At 39.3% G+C, this 25,455-nt stretch overlaps 1 protein-coding gene across 1 annotated transcript; it reads right to left on the bottom strand.

Moving 5' to 3' along the window:
- Positions 1 to 1,826: 1,826 nt before the first annotated feature.
- On the bottom strand, positions 1,827 to 23,861 carry aco2.S (aconitase 2 S homeolog). The gene is given in 17 exon segments (NM_001092794.1): positions 1,827 to 2,368; positions 3,601 to 3,722; positions 4,199 to 4,331; positions 4,644 to 4,835; positions 5,577 to 5,732; positions 6,100 to 6,222; positions 7,828 to 7,939; positions 8,080 to 8,153; positions 9,644 to 9,801; positions 10,405 to 10,510; positions 10,876 to 10,967; positions 11,627 to 11,882; positions 12,961 to 13,119; positions 14,649 to 14,741; positions 16,283 to 16,541; positions 17,092 to 17,234; positions 23,820 to 23,861. Coding segments are annotated over 17 exon segments (2,349 nt in total). The 5' UTR covers positions 23,856 to 23,861; the 3' UTR covers positions 1,827 to 2,233.
- Positions 23,862 to 25,455: the final 1,594 nt, after the last annotated feature.

Genomic DNA, 25,455 nt, shown 5'->3' with positions numbered 1-25,455 from the left:
TTCACTCCCACGTTAGTCCAGTATTTACACATCATACTGGAGCTGATTTACAAACAGGTGCTAAAATGCTCATGGTAGAAGCCAATAGCAAGCAATCAGCAGTTTGTTTTCAACTGTCTAGTGCAAATTGTGTCTCATTCCCTTCCCTTTAAGATTGTAAGCTCTTTTGAACAGGTCCTTCCTCGCCTTTTTTACTGGTACTGTTTATTATGTATGAAACAATGTATTTTATATGTATGTAATTCATGTGATTTCTTTGTAGAAACACATTTATTTTACAGCACTGCCCAATATTTTGGCGCTCTTAAAATACATGTTAATAATAAAATAATAAAAGCTTTTGTCAATTATACAACCACCTTTGTTTGTTAATCAGCCCTATTGTGCTCCCTCAGCAGCCCTGAATATATATGAGAGCAATGACACATGAGAAGATCACCCGTGAAAAATCGCCTCTTTTGTGGGCGACTAATTTCCTCCAAATGCTTTCCCACCGGCAAAGAAGTGATTTGCCAGTAGTTAAACATAAAAATCACTCCTCTTGAGGCAGCTTCGGGACAAAACACTGCATAGGTTTGATCACTGGCAATTCATTTCAATGCAGGTGGGAAGCGTTTGTAGAAGATAAGCCAACGGGAGCCCCTAACAATTCTACGGTTTCCCTTCTCTGTATGGGAAGCATCTTAAAACCTGTCCCTGCAAATTGTCGTTTTCACCTTGCCTCGTGGCAGATGTGCCCCTACCTCCCTGACAAATATCTGGCCCTTGTTTGCACAAATGTTTGTTGGGCAAGATTACTTTTGGTCAAGTTCACTCATTGTCTGCTCCTAAATTTGCCATTCTTTTGTCCCTAAATGATAAAAAATATAGCCCTCTTCACATAAAACACTGGACAGAACTCAAAATAACTGTAAATGTCCGATTATGGTTAACCCTGGTGACTGCTGGCATAATCTTAACAGCTAACAGAGGAAACACCTCTGGTCTTCACTGACACGCTTTTGAGGCCCTAATTTTCTGCTGCAGAACTGAAAGGGACTCTGCATATTGTACTTCAGTATTAGAACTAGAGTAAAGGAAGAGTTAAAGGGATCCTGTCATTTTTTCAAAACGCATCAGTTAATAGTGCTACTCCAGCATAATTCTGCACTGAAAACCATTTCTCAAAAGAGCAAACAGATTTTTTTTATATTCAATTTTGAAATCTGACATGGGGCTTGACATTTTGTCAATTTCCTAGCTGCCCCTGGTCATGTGACTTGTGCTCTGATAAACTTCAATCACTCTTTACTGCTGTACTGCAGTAAATAGGTTTAAGGTGAATTTTCCCTTTAACGACTGTTTACAGAAGGGCGAAGACAGAATATAAATTTTAAAGGAGAACTAACCCCCTTTACCGAAAACTTTCACGCATTTCCCCCTCGCAGTTATTTGCTTCAGTGTAAAAAAAAATAAATAAAAAAAAAGTTTACTACTTTACACTAAAGCACATCGTGGGGAGGAGGGGCAATGCCTGGAAGTTTAAGGGAGGCGAGTTTAGTTCTCCTTTAAGCAAGGTAATAATACAAGTATGGGACTTAATTAAACCTAATTGGAGTGTTTTATCTCCAGTAAGGGTCAATTATGTTTTAGCAAGGATTAAGTAAATTGTACGGTTATAATTCAATTTGAATTAAAATGTTGTCTATGGGAGAAGGCCTACCTGTAATTTTGGAGCTTCCTGGATAATGGGATCCTATACCTGTACCTCTAAACTTAAGACAACAAAAGTATAGGAGGAAAAGCTCAGAGGAGATAAGGTATGAATTAAATCACACAGCAAAGTGTCCTCTGATCACATTAGTTTTATTTTGACGTCAGCTGAGAAATAAAATATATAATTTCTTTTATGCAGCGTTAGTTCATTTGAATATCTTCCCAACAATGGAAAGCACCGTTACCATAAGAATCCCCTCACATCTACAGGACACTGCAATAATACAAAAAATTTAATTGGGCACAATGTAAGAAGTGCGTGTTACTGGATTGTTTGGTTTTAAAAAAAAAAAATCAATTGGCATTTGCCAATTCTGCAGTAAAAAAAAAAAAAAAAAAAAAAAAAAAAAAAAACCACAGCCGGGAAAATCCAGTGTTATGCAAGTGCTCTAGTCAAAGAATTGATTGGTACGTAGCTGCATCTGTGCATAAATGTTCTAAGGGGACAATGAAAAGCAATGAAGTGACGACTGGCTCCTCATTTCTGAAGTTCTTTCATGCGGTTGAGGGCGCTGCCGGCTTGGAACCACTGGAGCTGGGTCTCGTTGAAGGTGTGGTTAAGGATGATGGTTTCTTGGCTGCCATTTTGATGTGTGATGATGCACTTTACTGGCTAGAAGTAGTTCAAAAATAAGCAATTTAATAAAAGTTCTAACAGAAGATTAAAAGGGAAGGCATTGGTCTACATAAATTACTGTATGGACACGGCCAAGAAGTTACTGTGTGGAAACATCTACGTAGTGATTGGCAAAACGGACTCTTTTCGCTTCACAGAAAATTTGTTAGATGGCAAAAAAAATCCGCCAAATGCATTGGAGTCTATGGGTGACAATTTTTTTTTTTTCACCCATTGGAATCTATGGGCATCTTTTCGTGGCTAACCTGGTGGAAAATTTCGGTCATCACTACATCTAGGGGCAGATTTACTAAGGGTCGAATATCAAGGGTTAATTAACCCTCGATATTCGACTAGGAACTAAAATCGTTCCACTTCGAATATCGAAGTCGAACGATTTAGCGCTAATCCTACGATCGAACGATCGAAGGATTATTCGTTCGATCGATCGATTAAATCCTTCGAATCGAACGATTCGAAGGATTTTAATCCAACGATCGAAGGAATATCCTTCGATCAAAAAAACACAGGCAAGCCTATGGGGACCTTCCCCATAGGCTAACATTGAGTTCGGTAGCTTTAAGCTGCCGAACTAGGGGGTCGAATGGTCGAATAGTCAAACGATTTTTAGTTCGAATCGTTCGATTCGTAGTCGAAGTCGTAGTCGAAGGTCGAAGTAGCCCATTCGATGGTCGAAGTAGCCAAAAAAACACTTCGAAATTCGAACTTTTTTTAATTCGAATCCTTCACTCTAGCTTTGTAAATGTGCCCCCTAATGTATTCTTGATGCAAGTTTTTCTTTTTAATTCATATATTAAATTGGTGGTTCACCTTTAAGTTACCTTTTAGTACGTTATAGAATGGCTAATTCTAAGCGACTTTTATATTAGTCTTTTTTTGTTTTTTTAATTTGCTTCTTCTTTCTAACTCTTTCCAGCTTTCAAATGTGGGTCACTAACCTCCATCTAAAACCAAAGGTTCTGTAAGACTACACATGTTATTGCTACTTTTTATTACTCTTTTTTTTCTATTTATACAATCTTATTCATATTCCAGTTTCTTAGTTAGATCAGTGCATGGTTGCTAGGGTAATTTGGACCGTAGCAAACAGATTGCTGAAACTGAAAACTGGAGAGCTGCTGAATAAAAAGCTAAAGAACTCAAAACCACAAATGATAAAAGACAATTGCAACAGCAGTTGTTGAAACTTCAGATTTTACTCCTGTTACCTTTCCAGGTGCCAAATCTTTGAGCCCAGCAAGTGTGATCTTGTCCTCTGGATGAATTTTATCGTAGTCAGCTGGGTCTGAGAAGGTTAAAGGCAGAAGCCCCTGCTTCTTCAGATTTGTTTCTAGGGGGAAAAAAAAAAATAGGTTCAAAACCCCTAACACTGTAGGGCTACCTGAGATGGAGTGGATTGCTAAAAATTAAATGATTATCTGTTCTGTACTGAAAGTCTTCCTAGCATTCCCACAAGTGGCAACAGGAACACCCCACTGTTGCATAATAACCAATAACTTCTGCTGAAAGACTATGCATGGTGTTCTGCTTGCATAAGTTTTACCTTCCGAGTCAGAACAGTACCATTTTCTATTTAAAAAAAAAAAAATCAAATGACAGAAGCACCAAGGTACACAAGCAGCATATGAGAGAGGCTATGCACAGTTCTGTTTCACCCTCTCGGCTTACTGATACAAGCACATCTGCGGTGAAATATAAGCACTAGTCTTACAAGGAATATGTGCTGAACTCTAGTTCCCTTCCAAGGTAGTACCAATCCTGGAGATCACAAAAATGAAGAGCAGTTTTTATAGTGATGTAACTCACCATGAATCCTGGCAAAGCTTTTTGTAATAATAGCTCTGCCTCCTAAGTGCCGTGGTTCTAGGGCTGCATGCTCTCTGCTGGACCCTTCACCATAGTTCTCATCACCAATCACCACCCATTTAATTCCATGTGCCTACAAAAAAAATAAAAAAATGTTATAAACATTTCAGGTGCATAAAATACATTGCCCCATATTTTCCCCCTGCCATCCAGCTCTGCCCCAGCCCTCACTTTGCACACCATAGTAAGACTAGTAATTCTTTATATGCAGAACATGGAGTCCTATCAACATGGTTCTACTAAAGCAGGACAAGAGGCATGTCATTTATGTAGTCATCCCCACCTGCCATTATTTATTTTTTTTATATGACTGGTATCAGCAATAGTGAATTTATGCCCCGGCTGGGTGTTGCAGCCTACACACTCGGAGTTCATAATCTCACACCTTGTAGTACCGTGCAGTGTCTGGAACAGCTCCATATTCCTGGTTAACACAGTTCTTTGCAGAGTTTACTTTGTTGTTCTCTATGTTGATGGCACCAATAAGGAGGTTGTTAGAAATGTTGTCCAAGTGTCCTCTAAATTTTAACCAAGGTCCAGCTGCAGAGATGTGGTCAGTTGTACATTTCCCTTTTACCTGAAAAAACATTCATTTAATAGAATTATACGTTTGCAAAGAGTTGGAAAATATGTGGCTTTAAATGTTGAATGTATAAAGCTAGGATATATTCTTTTGTACACCCTCTTATAGATCATGTAAGGTCATTTTTGGAGAATGAGCATTTTCTATGCAGGCAATCTTCAGTGATTTTTATGTTGAACTTTAACTAAAACACAATCCTGCTCAGTCTCAGCTGATGAAAGGATGCAGTAACTCCTTGACATTTGGACCACTGAAAATTGACTAACATTTCCCTGCTTTGCAGTGAACACTAGGGGGCAGATTCATCAAGGGTCAAATAGTATATTCGAATTTTCGAGTTTCAAAATTCACACATTTGAATTAGAATCCCCCTATTTGAATGGAAATTCGAATGTGAGATTTATCGACCATGGAAACGGTCCTAATTCAAATGGTCGCCACCTAAAACATGTGGAGCTCACGTACAAGTCAATGGCAGAGGTCCACTGAGCCATTTGTAGATGTTTAAAGCCTTCCTGACATTTAAGGTTGTTTTTCGGGAGAAACATTTGATTCGTACAAATCAAATACGAAATGAATATGATTAGAATTTTCAGGTCGGAACCATGCGTTAAAATATTAGACATGTCGAATTTTTTCTTAAATAACCTCCCAGTTGAATTGAGAGTATAATCGAATTTAAAAAAATTCACATGAATTTGACCTTTGATAAATGGCCTCTAACATATACATTACCTTAATGAGAATCTGCATGTTCTCTAGATCCTTCCCATCCCATTTATCAAAAGGCTCCAAGAGTTGCAAACGCTGACTTGTTGGGCTGACGTCTACATTTAGGCTGCTCCCATCTATAGGCGGGTGCTGATAAGTGTCCTGGCCAGGGTCAAAACTCTGCAGAAGGACATGGGACTGACTGTTTAGCTTATATATGATAACATTGAATAGCATATTATTTATAATCAAATTAATGCAGACTGTGAAAAAGAAAAAAAAACAAAAAACTTCTTGCTGTGTAATTCAGTACCTCCCACTGTAGGTTGAGGGGACTAATCATGTGCAGCCTAATGTGATTTGTGAAAACTGCAACTATTGGAAATTTTGTAAGAAAATCCTGGCAAACATCTTTATACTGACAACCTTAAAAAAATATACTTATACTGAAAATGTACTTGAATGAAGGAAAGAATGGTTTTAAAATAAAGTTTTACTATTCTGGAAAAAGGAAGTGATCAAGAAAAGGAATTGAAAAAAAAGTTACAGATTTAGGGAGCTCATCTGCATCTGGAGGCTGCAACTTGAATTTCTTCCCATCTGCACCAGTAAGGAAATCTCTCTCTGGGTCAAACTTCAATGTTCCAGCGATTGACAAAGCTGTGACTATCTGCAAAAGTAGAAAGATTGTCAGTGACACTCTGATAGACAAGTGGTGAGGCAGTGCAATGAAAGCAGGAAATTGAAAATGCAAATTTGCAATTTAAGATAAGAGCAGATAAACTGACCACAGGAGAAAAAAACAAAACAAGCACTATGGCAAAAGTATGCAGATGTTTTATTTAAGCCTAGTATTTGCCACTGTGCCCAAATGCAACAGTGTCTTAAGACAGTCAGTTTTTGTTTTTTTTTCCGGGAAAAGGTATGGAACCGGTTATCCAGAAGACTCTGCGGCTTTCCGGATAACAGATCTTTCCACAATTTGGATCTTCATACCTTAAGTCTACATTATAAATCATGTAGACATTAAATCAACCAACTAGGTTGGTTTTGCTTCCAATAAATAATTTTTTGAAACTTGGATTATTTGGATAAAGTGGAGTCTATGGAAGACAGCCATTGCGTAATTCGGAGCTTTCTGGATAACTGGTTTCCGGATCCCATACCTGTACCACCATATTCCAATTCTTTGGTCAGACTTTAGAGCAGGGGTGTCCAAACTACGGCCCGCGGGCCAAATGCGGCCCGCGATCCATTTTTAATTGGCCCGGCGCAAATTGCAAAAATATACAGAACATGGCCAGCACATGAAACCTGACTGTAGATTAGAAGAGGCAGATTAACACGGAAGATAATGGTCGGCCCTGTATTGGATGAAGGGGAGGGAGGTGGGTAGGACACTCCTTAATGCGTGTCCCTTGGCCCCATTATGCAATCAAACAAGGGTCAGCTAATTAGTTAATTTAGGTCTCCATAGCCCAGCCCCTGGCTAGTACTCTCGCCTCAGTGGTGACGTTCCGCTCCGCTCACTACGAAACTTTAGGTATTATGGTTCTTGTCGCACTCCGTAAAGTGCTTTCAGTTCTTCGCACAGCTGTTGCCATGTCGGTGTTTTGCACTAGTATCTTTCGGTAAGGAATAGACCGGCGGCACATAGGGACAGGGAAATACAGCGGGGAGCTGGGATCGCTGGGGATTGGGGTATTCTCTCAGGAAGCTATTCTAGATTGCGAGAATGGGGAGATATCGGTTCTATCTTAGCCTAGCTCAATAGAGAGAACTTGCTCTATTGCACGACTGACGTTTTGAGAGTTGTAGTTTTACCGTATCGGACTGCCAAGGTTTAAGGATTCCTGGCAAGCTGTTTAAGGAGGCAAAATATAGTTTTATTAAATGATGTTAATGGTTCAAAGAATGTCAGGCTGAATGCTCGGCCCCCACATATTTTCACCTCACCAGATCTGGCCCTCGTTGCAAAAAGTTTGGACACCCCTGCTTTAGAGGCTGACCTCCACTAACATTATAAAGATCACTTTTCTGCTGTCCCTTCGACAGCCTCCTTGTCGTCAAATAACTTCAGAACTACATGTGCTACATGTGGAGGAACTGCACTTTCATAAGCAGCATTCAGGCAATGAACTATTTATTGTATTTATGGACAAGGAAAGTAAAAAATGTTATAATCACAGGCTCACTTTATGCTTTAAGGACAAGCACCCTTTATATGAATTCTAGAATTACTAATGGATCGCAGTGAATACAAACCATTACACACCTCTGGTGATGTTACAAAGGCATGAGTTTCAGGGTTCGCGTCATTTCTTCCTGTGAAATTCCTGTTATAGGATGTGACTATTGTGTTCTTCTCTCCTTTCTTAATGTCTTTCCTAAAATGCAGATTGTACACATTTGTTAGGCATGAAAAACTCTCCTACACAGAATGTATATTTTTTAACAAAGAGAAACTTCTATATAGCCAATATGGATACAATAATTATATCAAGAAAGAAGCAATGTATGTACATACCTGTCCCACTGCCCAATGCAAGGTCCACAGGCATTCGCAAGCACCACACCTCCCACATCACGTAAGACTGCAGCCTATCAAATGCAAGGAAGAACAACTCAGAAGGTGACAGCACAGAAGAGTATCCTCAGCATAAGCCACTTATTAAGCTTCAACTTGTAAGTAACCCAGGAGAGGCAGTTATGAAGAGGACTTCCCTGCAGGTACTTTAATGCTTAGGAACAGATGCATTATTTGCCAGATTAATGTTAAGGGGGCACAGCTATGAGGTGGTTTTGCGCAATGCCTCATCTGCAATAAATGCACTTATATTCAACATAAAGGGCAGACTTATCAAGGGTTGAATTGAAAATTCTATTTGAGATTCAAAATGTTTCGAGTTTTTTTATGGCCAAAACTGTCAAATTAGACTAGGGAATTGTTAAAATTCGATTTGCGATTTTTGAAAAATTCTAATTCGATATTTATCATACTCTGGCCGTTTAAGAACTCTAATTTGACTACTCACCACCTAAAACTTGTCGAATTGCTGTTTAAGTCAATGGGAGACGTCCTGGGATCAATTTAGAGTAGTTTGCAGCATTCCTGACATAGAATAGAGTTTTTAAAACTTGAATCAAATTCGATTCGAGTTTTCAGGTCAAACCTATGCACCAGAGTTTAGAAAATTAGATTTTTTCAATACATTTTGATTGGTCGAATTTCAAGTTCATGGGAGTTTTAAAAAAGGCACCGGACCCACTATTTTGGATTCAGCCAAACCCCCAAAATCTTTTACAAATATGCAAATTAGGGAAGGGGGAAAACATTTTTTTACTTTATTGTTTTGTGTCAAAAAGTCACACGATTTCCCTCACCATCCCTTATTTGGATATCCTGGCCGAATCCCGAACTGAATCCTGGATTTGGTACATCCCTAGTAATAAGGATTTAGTGCAAATATATAATGAGCTGTGTAAGGGGGGGGGGGGGAGTGGTTGGCAGGTGGTTGTGTTGCGGAGGGTGCAGATTTTATAGACAAGAGAAGACGTTATGGTGTCTATTTATAAAGCTGCATATAAAAAAAATGGTGCAAAATACAGTGCATTTATAAAGCTGTGTATTTCTCCATATCATTATGCCATCAAGATCCCTGTAAGCAACCAGTAAAGGGAACACAGTTTACACAGTAATTCCTGTATTTGATAGGAGTCTGTTTTTTGCACCAACTTGCTGCAAATTTATGCAATAAATATACAAAAATGCCATAAATATCATGTATATTATATAGTAATAAACCATGGTAATGTCATGCGTTCATCAATTAACACGCAGGATTTTACATAGTAATGGCAGTTCAGATAAGCCTTTTTTTTTTGTACACAATAATAAACAGACTCCTATATATAAATGCACATAGGGCAAAAGCATTCCCTAGTGTTACTAACCTGCAAAAAGCAGTAGGCAAATACCCTACTTTAGAGCAAAACTACTGCCTGAACCCAAAAAATACGTATATAGCGTTTAGTAAGAGCACTAGTGAAAGCTAAGCAGAAGTCATGCAAACCATACAGGCTGCACTTACATAACCGTCTCTCTCTATGGTGGCCCGGATCTGTTCAGAACCTGGAGTGATTGTAAATAGTGACTTGCACTTCAATCCATGAGCCAGAGCTTGTTTGGCAACAGCAGCTGCCCTCCCCATATCTTCATAGCTAGAGTTTGTGCAGCTGCCAATCAGACCTGAAAAATATTAGGAAAACGAGAGTCATAAAAGGGCCACTGTACATGAAAGAAAAGACTGTCTGCACAAAGCAATTTAGTGAAGTATCTACATGCCCATGGGGGGGGGGAAGGGTCATTTGGGGTTGCCATCTCACCCTTTTAAAATTGAACACATATGGAATCCACAGTGTGCATGGCTAATTAGCAACTAATTTAGATGCATGGCTGCACATAGATCAGTTCATTCTGCAGAATGAATCTAAATGAATTGCTAAGTAGGTTATGTATTCCATGTGTGTAGCAACCCTAGGGTCAATGCTGGACGTTCAAGGCATCAATAAGGGAAGGAAAGTTATTTTATTGCTGGAGTGTTATCTCTAGTGGTGCGATAGAGGTATTGAGGTCCATGTAGTCACTCGTCTACATTATCTTAAAGCAGCAATTAACAACGCGAGTCATTTGACTGCCTCCCCCAAAAGAACAGTTTTAGTCTACACATGTCCAACTACTACCACTATAAAAATACAATTGATTGATAAAGGGTTAAAAACACACACACAGAAACTTCCACACTAATAATTATTATAAGTTATACACCATTCGATTTTCTGTACAACCTACCAACTCTGATATCCAGTGGCCAGCCTTTCTGTTCTGCCACAGCCCCAACCTCGGACACAGGATTAGCCAAATCTGGTGTGAAAGGACCATTGATGTGTGGCTTGAGCTAAGAGAGACAAGTTTTAAATATGCAAGATGTATCTTAGATACATGTATGGAGAAAGCACAATACCTGCATACATTACACTAAAAATATATGGAGAAAGCACAATACGTTACACTAGAAATAGAAGTATTTATCTATAACAGAGTATCATTCAGGCAAGCACGCATTTCTCCACTGCATCAATAATACGTACTTCTATATAATCCCAATAAGTCACCTTCTATGATGAAACAGTATTTTCTTCAGTTGTGCACATACCATGAATATGCAAATGGTTTTATATAAAAAGGACTTTCATATCAAACTCAGAAACTGGAGGGGTGTCTAGTTAATTTAATCCATAATTTTAAATTACATTATCTTACCTCGTCAAGGTTGATTTCAATTAGCTGATCATATTCACAACCCTCATCAGGTACCAAATGGCTCTTAAACTCATCTGTTAAAGATGCAATCTCTGGAGAAACAAAAAAAAAAAAAAAAAAAAAGTAAAGAAAATAGCAGTGTGTATTGGAAGGGACAGTAGAGTCAGTAGACACATTAGTAACATGTTGTTTCATGGGATATCCGCATCTGGTAATGATGTTAATCGTGTTAAAGGGTTGGTCAAACACTTTTGTTTCATTTCAGTTGGCTTCAGGCATTTCACCAGAAATACTTTTTCCAATTACTTTCTATTTTCGATTTGTGACCAGTTTTCTAATATTGAAAAAGTGTAAAGTGTAATTTTTCACCTTCTAAAGCAGCTGGGGGGGGGGGGTCTTTAACCATTTAAATTGATACATTTAGTAAATACCTTTGTTATCTTTGTCCCTGCTGAGCAGAATCCCTGGGTTTCATTAAAGGTAGCTGTTACAATTAATACAGTATGTGCTAATATTCCAAAAATACTGTATCAACTAAATATAGCAAATTGAAACGGTTCAGAATTTGCTCCTGGATCATTGAGCTGCCAGACTGGAATACTAGAGACACGAACATTAAACTTTAATTTTAGGAAACCCGTAAAAAATTGGAAACAATTAAAAAAAGTCTTTTTTTTGTGAACAATCTGAAAACCACTGAACTGAAAAAAGGGTTTGGAAGGTGAACAATCCCTTTCATGAGTCTACATACCTGATCGGCCAGTTTTGTCTAGATACGTTTTCATACGGTGGTTGTAAGGAAACACCGATGTTGTGGCTCCAATCTCTGCTCCCATGTTGCAGATGGTGGCCATTCCTGTACAGGAAATAGAGTCGACACCAGGCCCATGGTATTCTACAATGGCTCCTGTGCCCCCTTTAACTGTTAGGACTCCGGCCACCTTTAGAATTACATCTTTGGGAGAGGTCCAGCCAGATAACTGCCCTGTCAGCTTCACACCAATAACCTAAAACAAAACAATGAGCAGTGTGGAATGGCTTTTTTTTTTTTTTTTTAGGCTTTAGACAATTGAACAATAACAGGAAAAATAGTCAATGCTATTACATATTACAATTACACATCATGGTGTACAGATTAAGGAGGTAGCATGGTACACTGGTCATAAAAGCATGAGTTCGGGGTCAAGGTAAAGTGACATTCACAGTTTGTTTAGTCGCATACTAAACTCAGTGAAGTGTTAAGGGTTTATGGCTTCTGCTACCTTACATCCATTCTGGACCAATAGGCAAGTGTAATATGAGGTAGTGCTGTTGCTACGGTTTCCCTCCATTCCTTAAAGGTTGGTGATGTTAGAGAGCCACTTCCTGACTATCAATTTCCGTACATAATATAGGAAGGTTTGAAACATAGCTCTCCGATTGTTATGGGAGAGCTATGGGGGGGTTATGTGGAGTTCACGCACAATTTCCCCCCAAAAGTATGGAATGCTGGGGCATGATCATATTATTTGAAGTAATGAGGTTCTAGGTTCCTGGTATCTTGGGCAGGTTATCTGGTTCTCTTGTTGAAATTTGGCTAATCTTTCAGGTGAGTAGTATAGTTGATGCAAAATTTTATAGACTGTATAAATCTATCTCTGAATGAAGAGGTAGTCATATGCTTTAGTCGTAGCCTCATCCCAGGCTAGGCACAGTTGCGGTCCATTTTTTAAAGGAGGCTTGGAAGGGGGTGGTTACATCGCAATTAGACTCCGGTATATCCTAGTCACCATCTTGCCCTGGTCGATGGCCTAAAGGATACTATCCACCCCAGGTGGTATATAGTTCAGCTGCAGGTGTTGGAATTGATAAAATGCATCTAGTAGGAGTAGGTGAGTTTTCAGGTTTTTGTCCGGTTTCATTTGGTCATAACTATTAAAGGTACGGTTATGCAATAAGTCTGCAAGAACTTTGATACCATAGTCTGGCAGAGGAAGGTCATGTTTAGTATTTCCTGCCACTACTTTTACCATTCACAGGTTTACTGTTTAAGTAAGGGGGGGAGAAGAAAAACCTTAAAGGAACATTTGGTAGAATTACACTTACCTTTGGACACTTCAGTTCCCAAGGAATGCCAGCCATAACATCCACAGCATCGGCACCACCCACACCAATGCAGATTCCCCCCAACCCTCCACCATTTGGAGTGTGGGAATCTGTTCCAATCAAGAGTACTCCAGGGAAAGCATAGTTTTCCAAAATGATCTATCAAAGGAAAATAAAGTATATTTTATTCTTAGGCTTTTCAGGTGTACTAATTTGTAATTGTGACAATACAAAGACCAGTACATATAGTTTATTCCAGAACATATATTACCATGATAAAGAAAAAAAACTCTTGACTTTGCAGGCAACACAGATTTAGTAATTTCTAAAAATTAGAGATAGAGAGAGATAGATAGATAGAGAGAGATAGAGAGAGAGAGATAGATAGATAGATAGATAGATAGATAGAGAGAGAGATAGATAGATAGATAGATAGATAGATAGATAGAGAGAGAGATAGATAGAGATAGATAGAGATAGAGAGATAGATAGAGAGATAGATAGAGATAGAGAGATAGATAGAGATAGAGATATATATATATATCTTTCGCTATTGCTATATAACATGGCACATAAGCAGAATAACTACACCACCTTGTAACATATTTCCATATAGCATTTTCTTTTCAAGATGGGTACAAGTTAGCCCATCAAACAAACACTTTAAAAGTTTTCTGGTCATGGAGAGTTTAGAATAATGGTTCATTGATTAATATGGCTATATTCAATAGGAATTCGAAAGTTCAGGCTATTAAGGGCTACTAAACGTATTACACTTACATTACTCTTACATTTCCAATCCTCGGAATACATTCAGCTGAGTGACTGAACATCAATACACTTTTATTCATAGTTTAGAAGTACTTTTATGAAGCATTGTAGCCTGTAAACAATTTAGGCACAATTAATTCATTAAACATCCACAAATACAGGTAGTGAAAGTTCCACTAGATGAGTTTGTGGATGGAGCACAGCAACACCTCTAGGCCAGGCATTTGGACTCCTGTCAGCATATACTGGAAGCTGCAGTTCCAAGACAGATAAAGAGCTGTGTTTTACACCCCTGGCCTTGGGACGGACCTTTTAACCCATTGCTTGATGCCTGAAAAGTTTCAGAGTTTTTAAAGGAAAATGCAGAATTAAAAGCCTCAATATATTTTTTGGAACATTTTGTAATGTTATCAAGTAGACAACAGAGGACCCCCTGGGACAAGTCTGGGCTCATAAAAAATAAACTCATAAACCTGTGGGTTTTGTTTATGGAAATATTTCCTTCAGCACTAATCTACTTCCCCCAAGTTGGCAAAACATATTTAGAACTACTAGCAGTACAAGCACCTTCTGGGTAAATAAGAGGTTTAACCTGCTACTCCTGTCATGCTGCTGTCTAAGAGGTGACCTTGAGTTACAATACTAACAAGGAGGAGGAAGATCACACAGCTTACTGGATAATTAAAGCAAGATTTTTTGCAAGGATTGTGTGTGCTTAGGGTTGGCTTTGGGTCTCCATTTTATTTAATTTACCATCAAAAGAGCTGAAACAATGAATTATGGGTTTTTTCAGAGTAAGAAATATCTTGTGTCTTTATACTAGCGACTAGTTTTCAAAAGACAAAACAAAACCCATCAACTTTTTTCATAGACGCACACAGAGATGGGCAAAGAGAAGTTAGATGAATGATAAATACCTGATGGATGATTCCAGAGCCTGGTTTCCAAAAACCAACTCCATACTTGGCTGCAGCAGTTGCCAAAAAGTTGTACACCTCCTCGTTGATATCCTTATAAAAAATCAAGGCAAATACAGGTCAGAGAATATACATATCATAATATAGATTTGTGTGTGTGGGTGTGTGGGTGTGTGTGTAAAGCACTGTGGATTCTTTACACAGGTATCAGAATTCAAAAGGAGAATGGTAGGCATGCAACATTTTGGCGACACATAACTATACAAATTAAATATAACAGGAATGGTCACAATGGCTGTCCTGTCATTCAGGCAAATAAAATCTCAGTGTACAAAGGAATCTGTATCACTATCTATTCATTTCAATGGCAATTATCTAGAGCAGTGATCTCCAACATGTTGCTCAGCAATCCCTTGAATGTTGCTCACAGTGGGCTCAAAGCAGGTGGTTAATTTTCAATTCCTGGCCTGCAGTCAAGTTTTGGCCACATTTATGGCCAAAACGTCAATCCACATAGAATCTACCAAATAGCCAATCGTAGCTTTTATTTTGGCATCCCCGGGATTTTTTTTTCATGCTCATGTTGCTTTCCAAATCCTTTTACATTTGAATGTGGCTCAGGAGTAAAAAAAAAAAAAAAAAAGTTGGGGAACCCTAACAGACCCACGAGTGCTAAGCGGCAACAAATGTCTGCCCATATCGCTATTAAAATGAATAGGGTAAACACTGTTAGATTGCCAAAATTTACACTTTAAATGAGATTGTGATCTGGGTAAACCCATCTTTCTTTTCTTTGTATCTTCTTTAGCTTACTTTCTTCTATCTTTAACCTATAAATTGTGAAAAAGTTAATAAAGAAAATCTTTAAAAAAATAAATAAATTATTAATAGGGTAGGATTGCAATTATTTTGACAAGCTATGAAGCACCATGGCAACATAACACCTGCAATTTGCACTGTGTCATACATCTTAAAGGGCATGTAAAGTCTAAAATAGAAAAAGGCTAGAAATTCTGTATTTTGTATACTAAATATAAACATGAACTTACTGCACCACAAGCCTAATCAAACAAATGATTTATGCTTTCAAAGTTGGCTGCAGGGGGTCACCATCTTGTTAAACATCTTTGCAAGACTAAGGACTGCTTAGGGATCATCATAAACAAAGCTGCTTGAGTTCTGCATGGCTGGGAAGTAAGGCGGGGGCTCCCCCTGCTGTTCATAAGTATGACTGCTTCCCTGCTCAGCAGTTAGGGACCATCTGACAATTCCTATCCACAGCAGTAAATGAAGGGAAAATTTCACTGCAAACAGTCAGGTTTCTTATAAAAACAGTACACATTTTTTAATTATAGTATATTGGAGATAGGTTTCTTTTTCATTAAAGAAAGTAAAAATGGGATCTTATTTTTTTGCCTTTACATGCACTTTAAGGAGTTCTAAATGGTGTGTTACTGTGAGAAGCAACTTTGTTTGGCTGCATTGTTTTCCAGTATGGGGCAGGATGCTAGACCTCATGTCTCTCACACAGCATGACATAAAAGAGCAAAAACCAGGCAATTTACCATCAAAATACAATATCTAGCATACCTCAGTTAGGGGAAAAACTAGGGTTTTTAGTTCTGCCACTTTACCTTAGCTCTTTTAAGATCTTTATCTCCCCCAAGCTGAGCCTCAATCAAGTGGTCACAGTGGATGGTGGAAGGAACAGCTACTTTGGGCAATCCACTGCTAATGAACTGAAGCATGGCCATTTGGGCTGTGGCATCTTGCATAGCCACTCTGTCTGGCCGCAAGCGGAGGTAAGTCTTCCCACGTACAATTTCTTGGGTTACTGGATCATCAATATGGCCGTATACTATCTTTTCAGACAAAGTCAGGGGGCGGTCCAAACTAAGAACGGAAAAGAAAATAATAAAAAGAGCCCTATTCCCTATACCACTGTGAAATAGGCTAAATAATTGTGATGCTGTAGATCTAAGGTTCCCAAATTTGAAAAAGATTGCCCAGATGCTTTCCTTCATACTTTAAGCCCAGCTTAAAGGTAAGTTATTGGGATATTGCTTATTTGCTGACCTAGATATTCTTGTTACTGCCGCTGATTAACAAGGAGAATAGCATGCATTTATCTGTAACTTTGTCATAGGCTAAGGGGGTAGCAGACCAAATATTACACCTCTAAAGGGGCCTTAAACAAGAGTCAGAAAACCCTAACTGTGGAATTCACAAAGAATTGAGAATTCGAAATTTTTCCCGCTTAGTACTTTTTGTAAAACAGAGGACCCATCTTTCTGTCATACAAATAATCATAGTATATAGGAATGTAGGGGAATATTTTTGACACAAAGAGGATAAGTGTGGTAACTACCTGCTAGCTAAAGAGAAACATTTTGAAGAAAAAAACATTTGAGCACGGCAAGGTGACTGTGGAGAGTATTCTTACCGCTTGCGTACTATGTTGATGTTTTTATCCAGCTTCTCATAGTTGATATACTCATTGGCCTCAAAGTGGCTCATAGCCACCTTGGCCCTCTGGCACAGGACGGATGAAATGTGGTATCTGCGGGCTCCATGACCTAGCGCTTGCTGCAGGGGGAGAAAAGAAAATTTACATACATACATATACTGAAACAGGTTTGATGTATATACAGGCATATTGGCACAGTTCTTGTAGAAGCCAACAGTTGTCTTTTCATTCTGAATGTTTGTAGGCAACTTACGTGCACTTCAAACTGATTTCACACAGACCAAAATAGCAAATCCACTCAAACTGGGTTTAAATGGTTCATTGCCATTGCACAACAATCTCCACTTATACATCGGTCCAATATTTTTTTTTTTTTTTTTTTTTTTTTTTTTTTTTTTTTTTTTTTTTAGGTGATTACAGGAAATCACAGGAGAAAAAAAAAAAAAAAGGAACTATAAAAGGACTTCATTAAAAGTGAACTACCCTCCTTGAAAAATTAACCTATAGCTGAAATACAAATTGCTTTAAAGGGGTTGTTCACCTTCTAAACACTTTTTTCAGTTCAGTTGTTTTCAGATTGTTTCCCAGAAAGTTTAAAGTTTTTTTTTTCCAATTACCTTCCATTTTTTTTTATTTTTTTTTATTTACCGTTTTTCCAAAACCTAAGTTTAAAGTTGAATGTCCCTGTCTCTGGTGTTTGAGTCTGGCAGCTCAGCAATTCAGGTGCAGACTCAACAATTTTGCAACATTGAGTTAATTGATTTTTCAGCAGCAACTATTGTATCAATTCTAAAAGCCTTTAATGAAACAGGGATTCTACTCAGCAGGGACAAAGATAACAAATGTGTCAACTAAATGAACGGTTTACAGGGTCGGCGACCTCCCTCCCAGAGCTGCTTTAGAAAGTGAAAAAAATTACATTTTACACTTCAATATTAGTAAAACAGTCACACATAGAAAATAGAAAGTCATTTGAAAAAGTCTATTTCTGGTGAACAATGACACCAACTGAACTAAAAAAAGTTGGAAGGTGAACAATCCCTTTAAAGGATCTAAAACTGGGTAAATCGATAGGCTGTGCAAAATAAAAAAAATGTTTCTAATATATATATATAGTTAGGCAAAAATGTAATGTATATAAAGGCTGGAGTGACTGGGTGTCTCTTGGTTTCCACTGACTGGTTACCCTGGTGACCAAGTAGTAACCATTCAGAGACTTGAGGGGGGGGCACATAGGCCACAACTGTTTATTTTGAATCTGAGCTGCATGCGGAGGATCAATTGCAAACTCACTGGACAGTTATGTCCCATGTTGCCCCCCTTCAAGTCGCTGACTAACTGAAGAGTTAGAGAGCTGAAAAGCAGGAAGTTGGATTCTGGCTATTAATTTAGACATCTAGTCTCTCTCTCTAAGTCCGTTTGCTCCAGCGGGGAGCATAGGGCCTCAACGACACTCCTCCAACGAACTCGGTTCTTCTTCTTCTTCTTCAGCTGAGCCCATGTCCATCCGGCTGCCTTCATTTCAGCCTCCATGCACCTCCTCCATGTCCGTCTTGGCCGGCCAACTTTTCTTTTCCCTTGTGGGTTCCACTCAAGGGCTTGCCTTGTGATGTTGTCAGAACTTTTTCTGACATAGTTAGTAAGGAAAAAAAAAAAAAAAATGTATAAAGGCTGTAGTGACTAGAGAGACATCTAGTCACTACAGCCTTTATACATTTTTTCCTTACTAACCATGTTAGAAACATTTATTTTGCACAGCCTATTTATCCAGTTTTTATTTTTACACTGAACTGTTCCTTTAACATAATACTGCATAATTATAGCAAAAAGCTACAGATGCGAGTCTTCATTTCAGTGACCTGTTATTTTTGCAGAATTCATATGGAAGCAATTTTATATGTCTTCAAAGCGCCGTTGGCAAGTGTGGGGACCTGAAATGAAGATGTAGATTCCTACAGCATTTTATGCATCTGTTTTAGCTGTACTATTGTGTATCCATATTTAACCAAAAAGCAGAACTATTACAATCCACAACATATATAAATAACAAAATGTTTCTTAAAAGGGTAGGTTCACCTTTGAATTAACATTTAGTATGATGTAGAGTGGTATTCTGAGACAATCTGCAATTGGGTTTAATTTTTTTATTTTATTTGTGGTTTTCGAGTTATTTAGCAGCTCCCCAGTATGCAATTTCAGCCACATGGTTGCTAGGGTCCAAATTACCCTAGCAACCATGCACTGATTTGAATAAGAGAATGGAATATGAATAGGAGAGACCTGAATAAAAAAGGAGCAATAACAATGTCTAGCCTTACAGAGTATTTGTTTTATAGATGGGGTCAGTGACCCCCATTTCAAAGCTTTAAAGAATCAGAAGAAGGCAAAAAAATAAAAGAATGAAGACCAATTGAAATGTTGCTTATAATTAGCCATTGTATAACATGCTAAAAGTTTACTTAATGGTGAACCACCCCTTTAAGATAAAAAATGTTTGACACCCAGGTGCCCATACAAGCAATTACAGACTTAAATCAGGTGACCACTTAGGGCAGACAGCAGCAGTTCCTGTAGTCAGGGCCAGATTTACATAGTGGGCACCCCAGGCACGCTGACGTCCGTAGCCCCCCCCCCTTGTATTAGCACAAATTGTCATCATCGGGACCAGAGCAATGGAGATTGGCGCACAGGAAATTTAAAAAACGATTTTATCTTCTGCGCATCGCCAGTGTTTCTGACCCAATGTGGGTGTGGTTGGACAGCATGCCGCCCCCGAAAATCCTGATTCCCTTGTGGCCTTTCCACAAATCCAGGCCTGCCTGTAGTGCCAGGAGTGTGTCAACTGCACATGCTCAGCATTAATCTTCTCAGTCCATATGCCTTCAGTGTGAGCACATTAATATCCATGTTAAATATATACCTGTTTTATTGTGCTCTGATGAGAGATTTTGGAAATCACCCTCTGGGAACAGAAGCTTCTCAAATATACATTAAAGCTTTCCTAGGAAGTTGTCTAGCTGTAAACATGGCAGCTTGGCCTTTTATTTGCATTCTCCTGCCAACAGATATGATTCATTTCTTGAGTCAAACGGAGTGGCAAGAATGCTAGGAGAACCGTTAAGCAATTGCTCTCTAACAATTTAGGCAGCAAGCCTTCTTTACATGCTCCAAGAGAATATAATCAAAATATACTAACAAATATTCAGTTATGGGTTGGGATAAGAAATAAAAGAATAAAAGTCCCCAAACAGTGAAAAAGGGGCTCTTTAAAGGAACAGTTCAGTGCAGAAATAAAAACTGGGTAAATAGATAAAATAAAAAAAAATGTTTCTAATATAGTTAGTTAGCCAACAATGTAATGTATAAAGGCTGGAAGTGACTGGATGTGTAACACATGCACTCCTGCTTTTCATCGGTCTAACTCTGAGTTAGTCAGCGACTTGAAGGAGGGCCACATGGTACATAACTGTTCAGTGAGTTTGCAATTGATCCTCAGCATGCAGCTAGGGTTGCCACTTTTTCAGCCCATGGATTCCGGGCAGGGGACGGGGCTGTGATGCAGTGGGGGTGGGGCAGTGAAGTCATGGGCGGCTACAATGTGGCAATTGGGAATTAGCCAGTTGCCGCATAAATTAAAGGAAATCTTGTCCAGTTTTCCTAATTGGGAAAACTGGGCAAGCAATTTTGACCTGGGCAGCCCTTCAAAAGAACCAGGCTGTCTGGGTCAAAACCGGGCCCGTGGCATTGTATATAATTCATGTGATTTAGTTGTATAATCACATTTACTTAACAGTGCTACGCAATATGTTGGAGCTATATAAATACATGTTAATAATAATAATAATAATAATAATAACCCTACATGCAGCTCAGATTCAAAAGCAACAGTTATGACCCATGTGCAGGGTTGCCAGGTTTGCATTTCAATACCAGCCAAAGCTAAAGTTAGAGGCAAACTTTTCTTTCATGTAAGGCATGAAGAATAAAATGTGCAGCATACAAAAGGAATGATCTTGAAGCAGAATGACAAGGTTATGTGGTTAGTCAATGCAGATTAGAAGGCAATATTTAACTAATATAAAAGGACACAGCTGCTTTTGCAAACTCACAAAGAGATATGATCCACTGGACTATTCACCTGCAGTCTTATAAAAAAATAATCTATGATTATTTGCTCCCTAATTTGCCAGGTACCTAAGACCATCAGTCCCAGAACTTGCTAGGGAAAATTCCAGGCTGTATTTTCAAGGTGACACTTGTATAGAGCCCTGAAGAACAAGGAAAAGAACCATGCGAAGTATTTAACAAATATTACATTTGCCAATCAATCCCTCATTGATCCATGGCAACCAGCATGATCAAAAGTAAAAAAAGAATTATACAACACAACATCAGGGACCAAGCCACACTATATGGAACTGTCATATAAAGCTCACTTTCAATAATCACAATATTGTTGAGCACAGAAGTCTATATGCATGTTCACACTTGCAACCATGACCGTAAAAATGAAATTATCAATGACTGGTCATAAAGTAAATTGTGAGGACGCCATCTATAGCTAGTCTGTTCCATTCATTATCCTACTTAGAACAGCAACAGGCTACATTTAAAATTTCAACAATCTCACACAAGGCCCCCCCGACTACTTCAAAAGGCTGCACATTCCATGGCCAGTGACAATACTATTTTCAAGTTTTCAAACTATCAATGAAAATCAGAATTTTTCTGAAAATTACGACCAAACTAGAATCCACGATTTGACCACGATTTGACCTCGATTTAATCTGTTAGGGTAAACTCTATAAAATCAAGCAAAAGCCCAAATCGTGAGATTTCTTCTGCATTTTTTTTTAATTTTTTTTTTACACAATCGTATGATTTTTTAAGGATTTTCAGGCTAATTCCAGCACAAGCAAAGGGGATCACCCCGAAACGTTGCATCACGCAAATAAAAATACAGCAAGGGTTGTCCCTGCTTGCAACTAAAGACCTGTGTGCCGGTGGAATTATTTGGTCTGGAAGTTTGTGGGTTTCCGAAGCCCTCTTGGCCGGGCACCGAGCAATATACGATTTGGAGAGCCAGGGTGTGCAAGCTGGTAACTATATCTGTTTCTAATTCCAGCACAGACCACAAAAACTTCAAAATAGGATAGGGTCGGAGATGCCGGATTTTCGGATTCTGACTTTATGCAGCGTCGGGCTTTAATAGATCCAGAAAAATTAGAGTTAAAAAAAAAAATAAGAGAAATTTGATTTTGCCCCAAAAAGCCGAGTTTAGTAAATAACCCCCATTGTGTTGTATTGCAAAATTTGTCTGAGAACAGGAATGCAAAACGAAATATCGGATTTGATATTTGATTAACAACTTGCATGGATTTGATACCCATAACACCAGAACATTAATAAGACACATAATAACAGATTCATACACAGAATGTTCAATTGTATCAGTAGTCTGTTAAAAAGCCTTTATTTTATCTCGGGTTTTGGATAGTGAGAGTCAGCAATGGACAATGAACATACAAATTCTTTGCATATAGTGAGTGCCCTGGCTGCTATCAACCACCCTACCACAGTCACCAGCTTGGGCCCCACAGCAAATTAATTTTAGGGACCCCAACTAGTGATGTGCAGGTCGAGAATTTCTCAACCCGCACACGACCCTAACCCGCCCGTATCCGACACGGGCCCGCTGCTCCCCTTTATTTATAGACCCGCGCCTGCCCTGCAGTGACGTCACAAAAGGGAAGGGGCAGGCGGAAGTCTATCAATTCTGGCGCTGGAAGTACTTGGTCGCAGGCGGGGAGAGCAGGAGAAGAGCTTGAGCTGCACCCGCGCATTTCGTCCAGGGGTCGGCCCGAACCCGCGGGCCTCGGGTCGGCCCGCACATCACTAACCCCAACATATCCAGAGGTTGCCCTGTTTCTGAAATTGCTCTTTATTTGGGCCTCGTGGGGCCCTGTATTTCTCCTGGGCCCCCCTGCAGCCGCAGGGTCTGCTTCCTCTGTAGCTACGTCCCTGGTCGCCAGTTCTCATGTCAATGTTGGCTGCAGAGCAAGGTTGTTGCTATGGCACAAGAGTATAGTAGCAGGGCACAATAACCTACGGCTTTACTTCTTGTTTTCAAATAAATACCAGGGCAGTAAAAAGTAATTATTGCACTTTGGTCTCTGCTGCCGGCATGCGAAAGTAATACAGTGGGCTACTAAAATGGAAAGTGACTACTTGTTACTTTTTGGTTTCCTTTTGATACTTTTTCTATTTGTATGTTAATTGCAGTGAGATGTAAAAATCTCACACACAAATGCGTTCCTGTTCCACAAATCTGCACTGCACTTGCTTTATTTCTCTCTCAGGGAAAGGACAAGCTAAGGTTACCAGTGGCCCAGAAGGTCATCTACCTCTTAAGCACAATGCTGCTGTCTGTCACCTTGGGGTCACCTTGAACCCAAACATACTATACACCCCTATCCTTATGTAGCACTAAACACGCGAAAAGAATGACGGTCGCAGGTTACCACGGTAACAGCAGTCAGGTCACCTGTCAGGGACAAGCCAACATGATGGCGCTATAGAGCTGCGCACAATAGCAGCAAACCCAATTATAGTACACAATGCCAAAGCCTCGCCAATGGCATCCTATGTACTCCCACACTGCCTCAGTTCTCTCGATTAGCGTTCACTGGTTTATTTCTACTTACTTGAAGCCGGCTAGCAAGCTGACAGTAGGACGCCATTTTGTTCCCTGACAAAGATGAAGCCACATGACCGTGACGTCACGTCACCGCACTTTATTCCCTGGTGGATGGGCGTGGCCTAACAGAAATGGGTGTGTTCAGCAAGATCCTATCAATTCGCAGCTGAATGTAGGTGGAATTGCGGTGCAGCAAATCGCCGCGCTGTGTTAGGTGTAAGCATTATATCTGTTAGATCCACACGGAACGGGTTCCGTCTATCTGACAGGATAATGAGAAGGTTAGAAGTGATTGGAACAGATGTTGTGGGGCCATAGGGCTTGAAAACTTTAAAGCTGGTTGCTATGTAAAACATTTCCCTTGTAACCAAGAGCCATGCTCACTGAGTAATGCATGGCAGATAACATGAAAGATTTTAATAAATATCCCAAGGATCTGTTTAGGATAGCAGCTCCCCATTCTGATAAGAAGGGTCCTCTTCCCAGGGGGTGGTTCACCTTTAGGGTAACTTTTAGTATGATAATGAAGTAGAGAGGGGGTGTTTCATGGAGTGGAGTATTTACTCACCACATTTGGGAAGTGGACCGCCCTGAGCCCTCAGCATGGGGAGTGGACAACCGTGGATAAATCTGTGGCAGGCACTCAAATAAAGGCAATCTTCCAACACGTTGTAGTAATCAAGTAGAAAAGATTTATTGTGTCCTCCACCTTACGCGTTTTGTGTTACAAACACTTAACTTCTGCAAACACTAACTTTTGGTATGTTGTAGATTGGCCAATTATAAGCAACTTTTAAATTGGTTTTCATTATTTATTTTCTATAGGTTTATGGTTATTTGACTTTTTCTAATGATTCTTTGCAGCTTTTAAACGGTCATTGCCAACCCCTCGAAAAAGCAAATGCTCCGTAAGGCTACAAATGTATTGATCTTGTAGAAACAAATGTATATTCTAGGAAACATAGTGTTTCCAAAGCTAATTTCATGTTGGATTTCCAGTGCTGACAGTTACTACACCACTGGGTACAGTGTTAGACTGGTGTATCGGGGGCCCACTGAGCCAAGGGCCCACCTCCCAGACATCACTTCTTCAAATCCTCCTCCCAACTTCTACTTGCCCCCTTTCCTCTACACACAGCAATTTACCACACATCAACTTACTCACCAACATCAATCATGTTACACCTCTAGGGAAGTATTACAAATGGCTTCATTTTTGTTTGAATCTTTCCAGAGTTGGCTGGCTTGCAGTTAGGTGTCCCAGTGGGTTGGTCAGATCCTAATAATACTTAGTCCTGACAGAGGGAAATTCTGTTAAAGAAGCCATGGTTGAAAATGCCATGGTAGAACTCCATTTGTCAGTTAGAGGTAGCATGTAGACTCTTGATTAAAGGGCATGTAAAGTCTAAAATAGAATAAGGCTAGAAATGCTGTATTTTGTATACTGAATATAAACATGAACTTACTGCACCACAAGCCTAATTAAACAAATAATTTATGCTTTCAAAGTTGGCTACAGGGGGTCACCATCTTGTAACTTTGTTAAACATCTTTGCAAGACTAAGACTGTGCACATGCTCAGTGTGGTCTGGGCTGCTTAGGGATCGTCATAAACAAAGCTGCTTGAGTTCTGCATGGCTGGG

The sequence above is a fragment of the Xenopus laevis genome, chromosome 4S, assembly GCF_017654675.1.
Source record: "Xenopus laevis strain J_2021 chromosome 4S, Xenopus_laevis_v10.1, whole genome shotgun sequence".
Classification (NCBI taxonomy): Eukaryota; Metazoa; Chordata; class Amphibia; order Anura; family Pipidae; genus Xenopus; species Xenopus laevis.
Note: the sequence above shows the minus strand (reverse complement) of the source record. Positions and strands in the feature narration are given on the sequence as shown.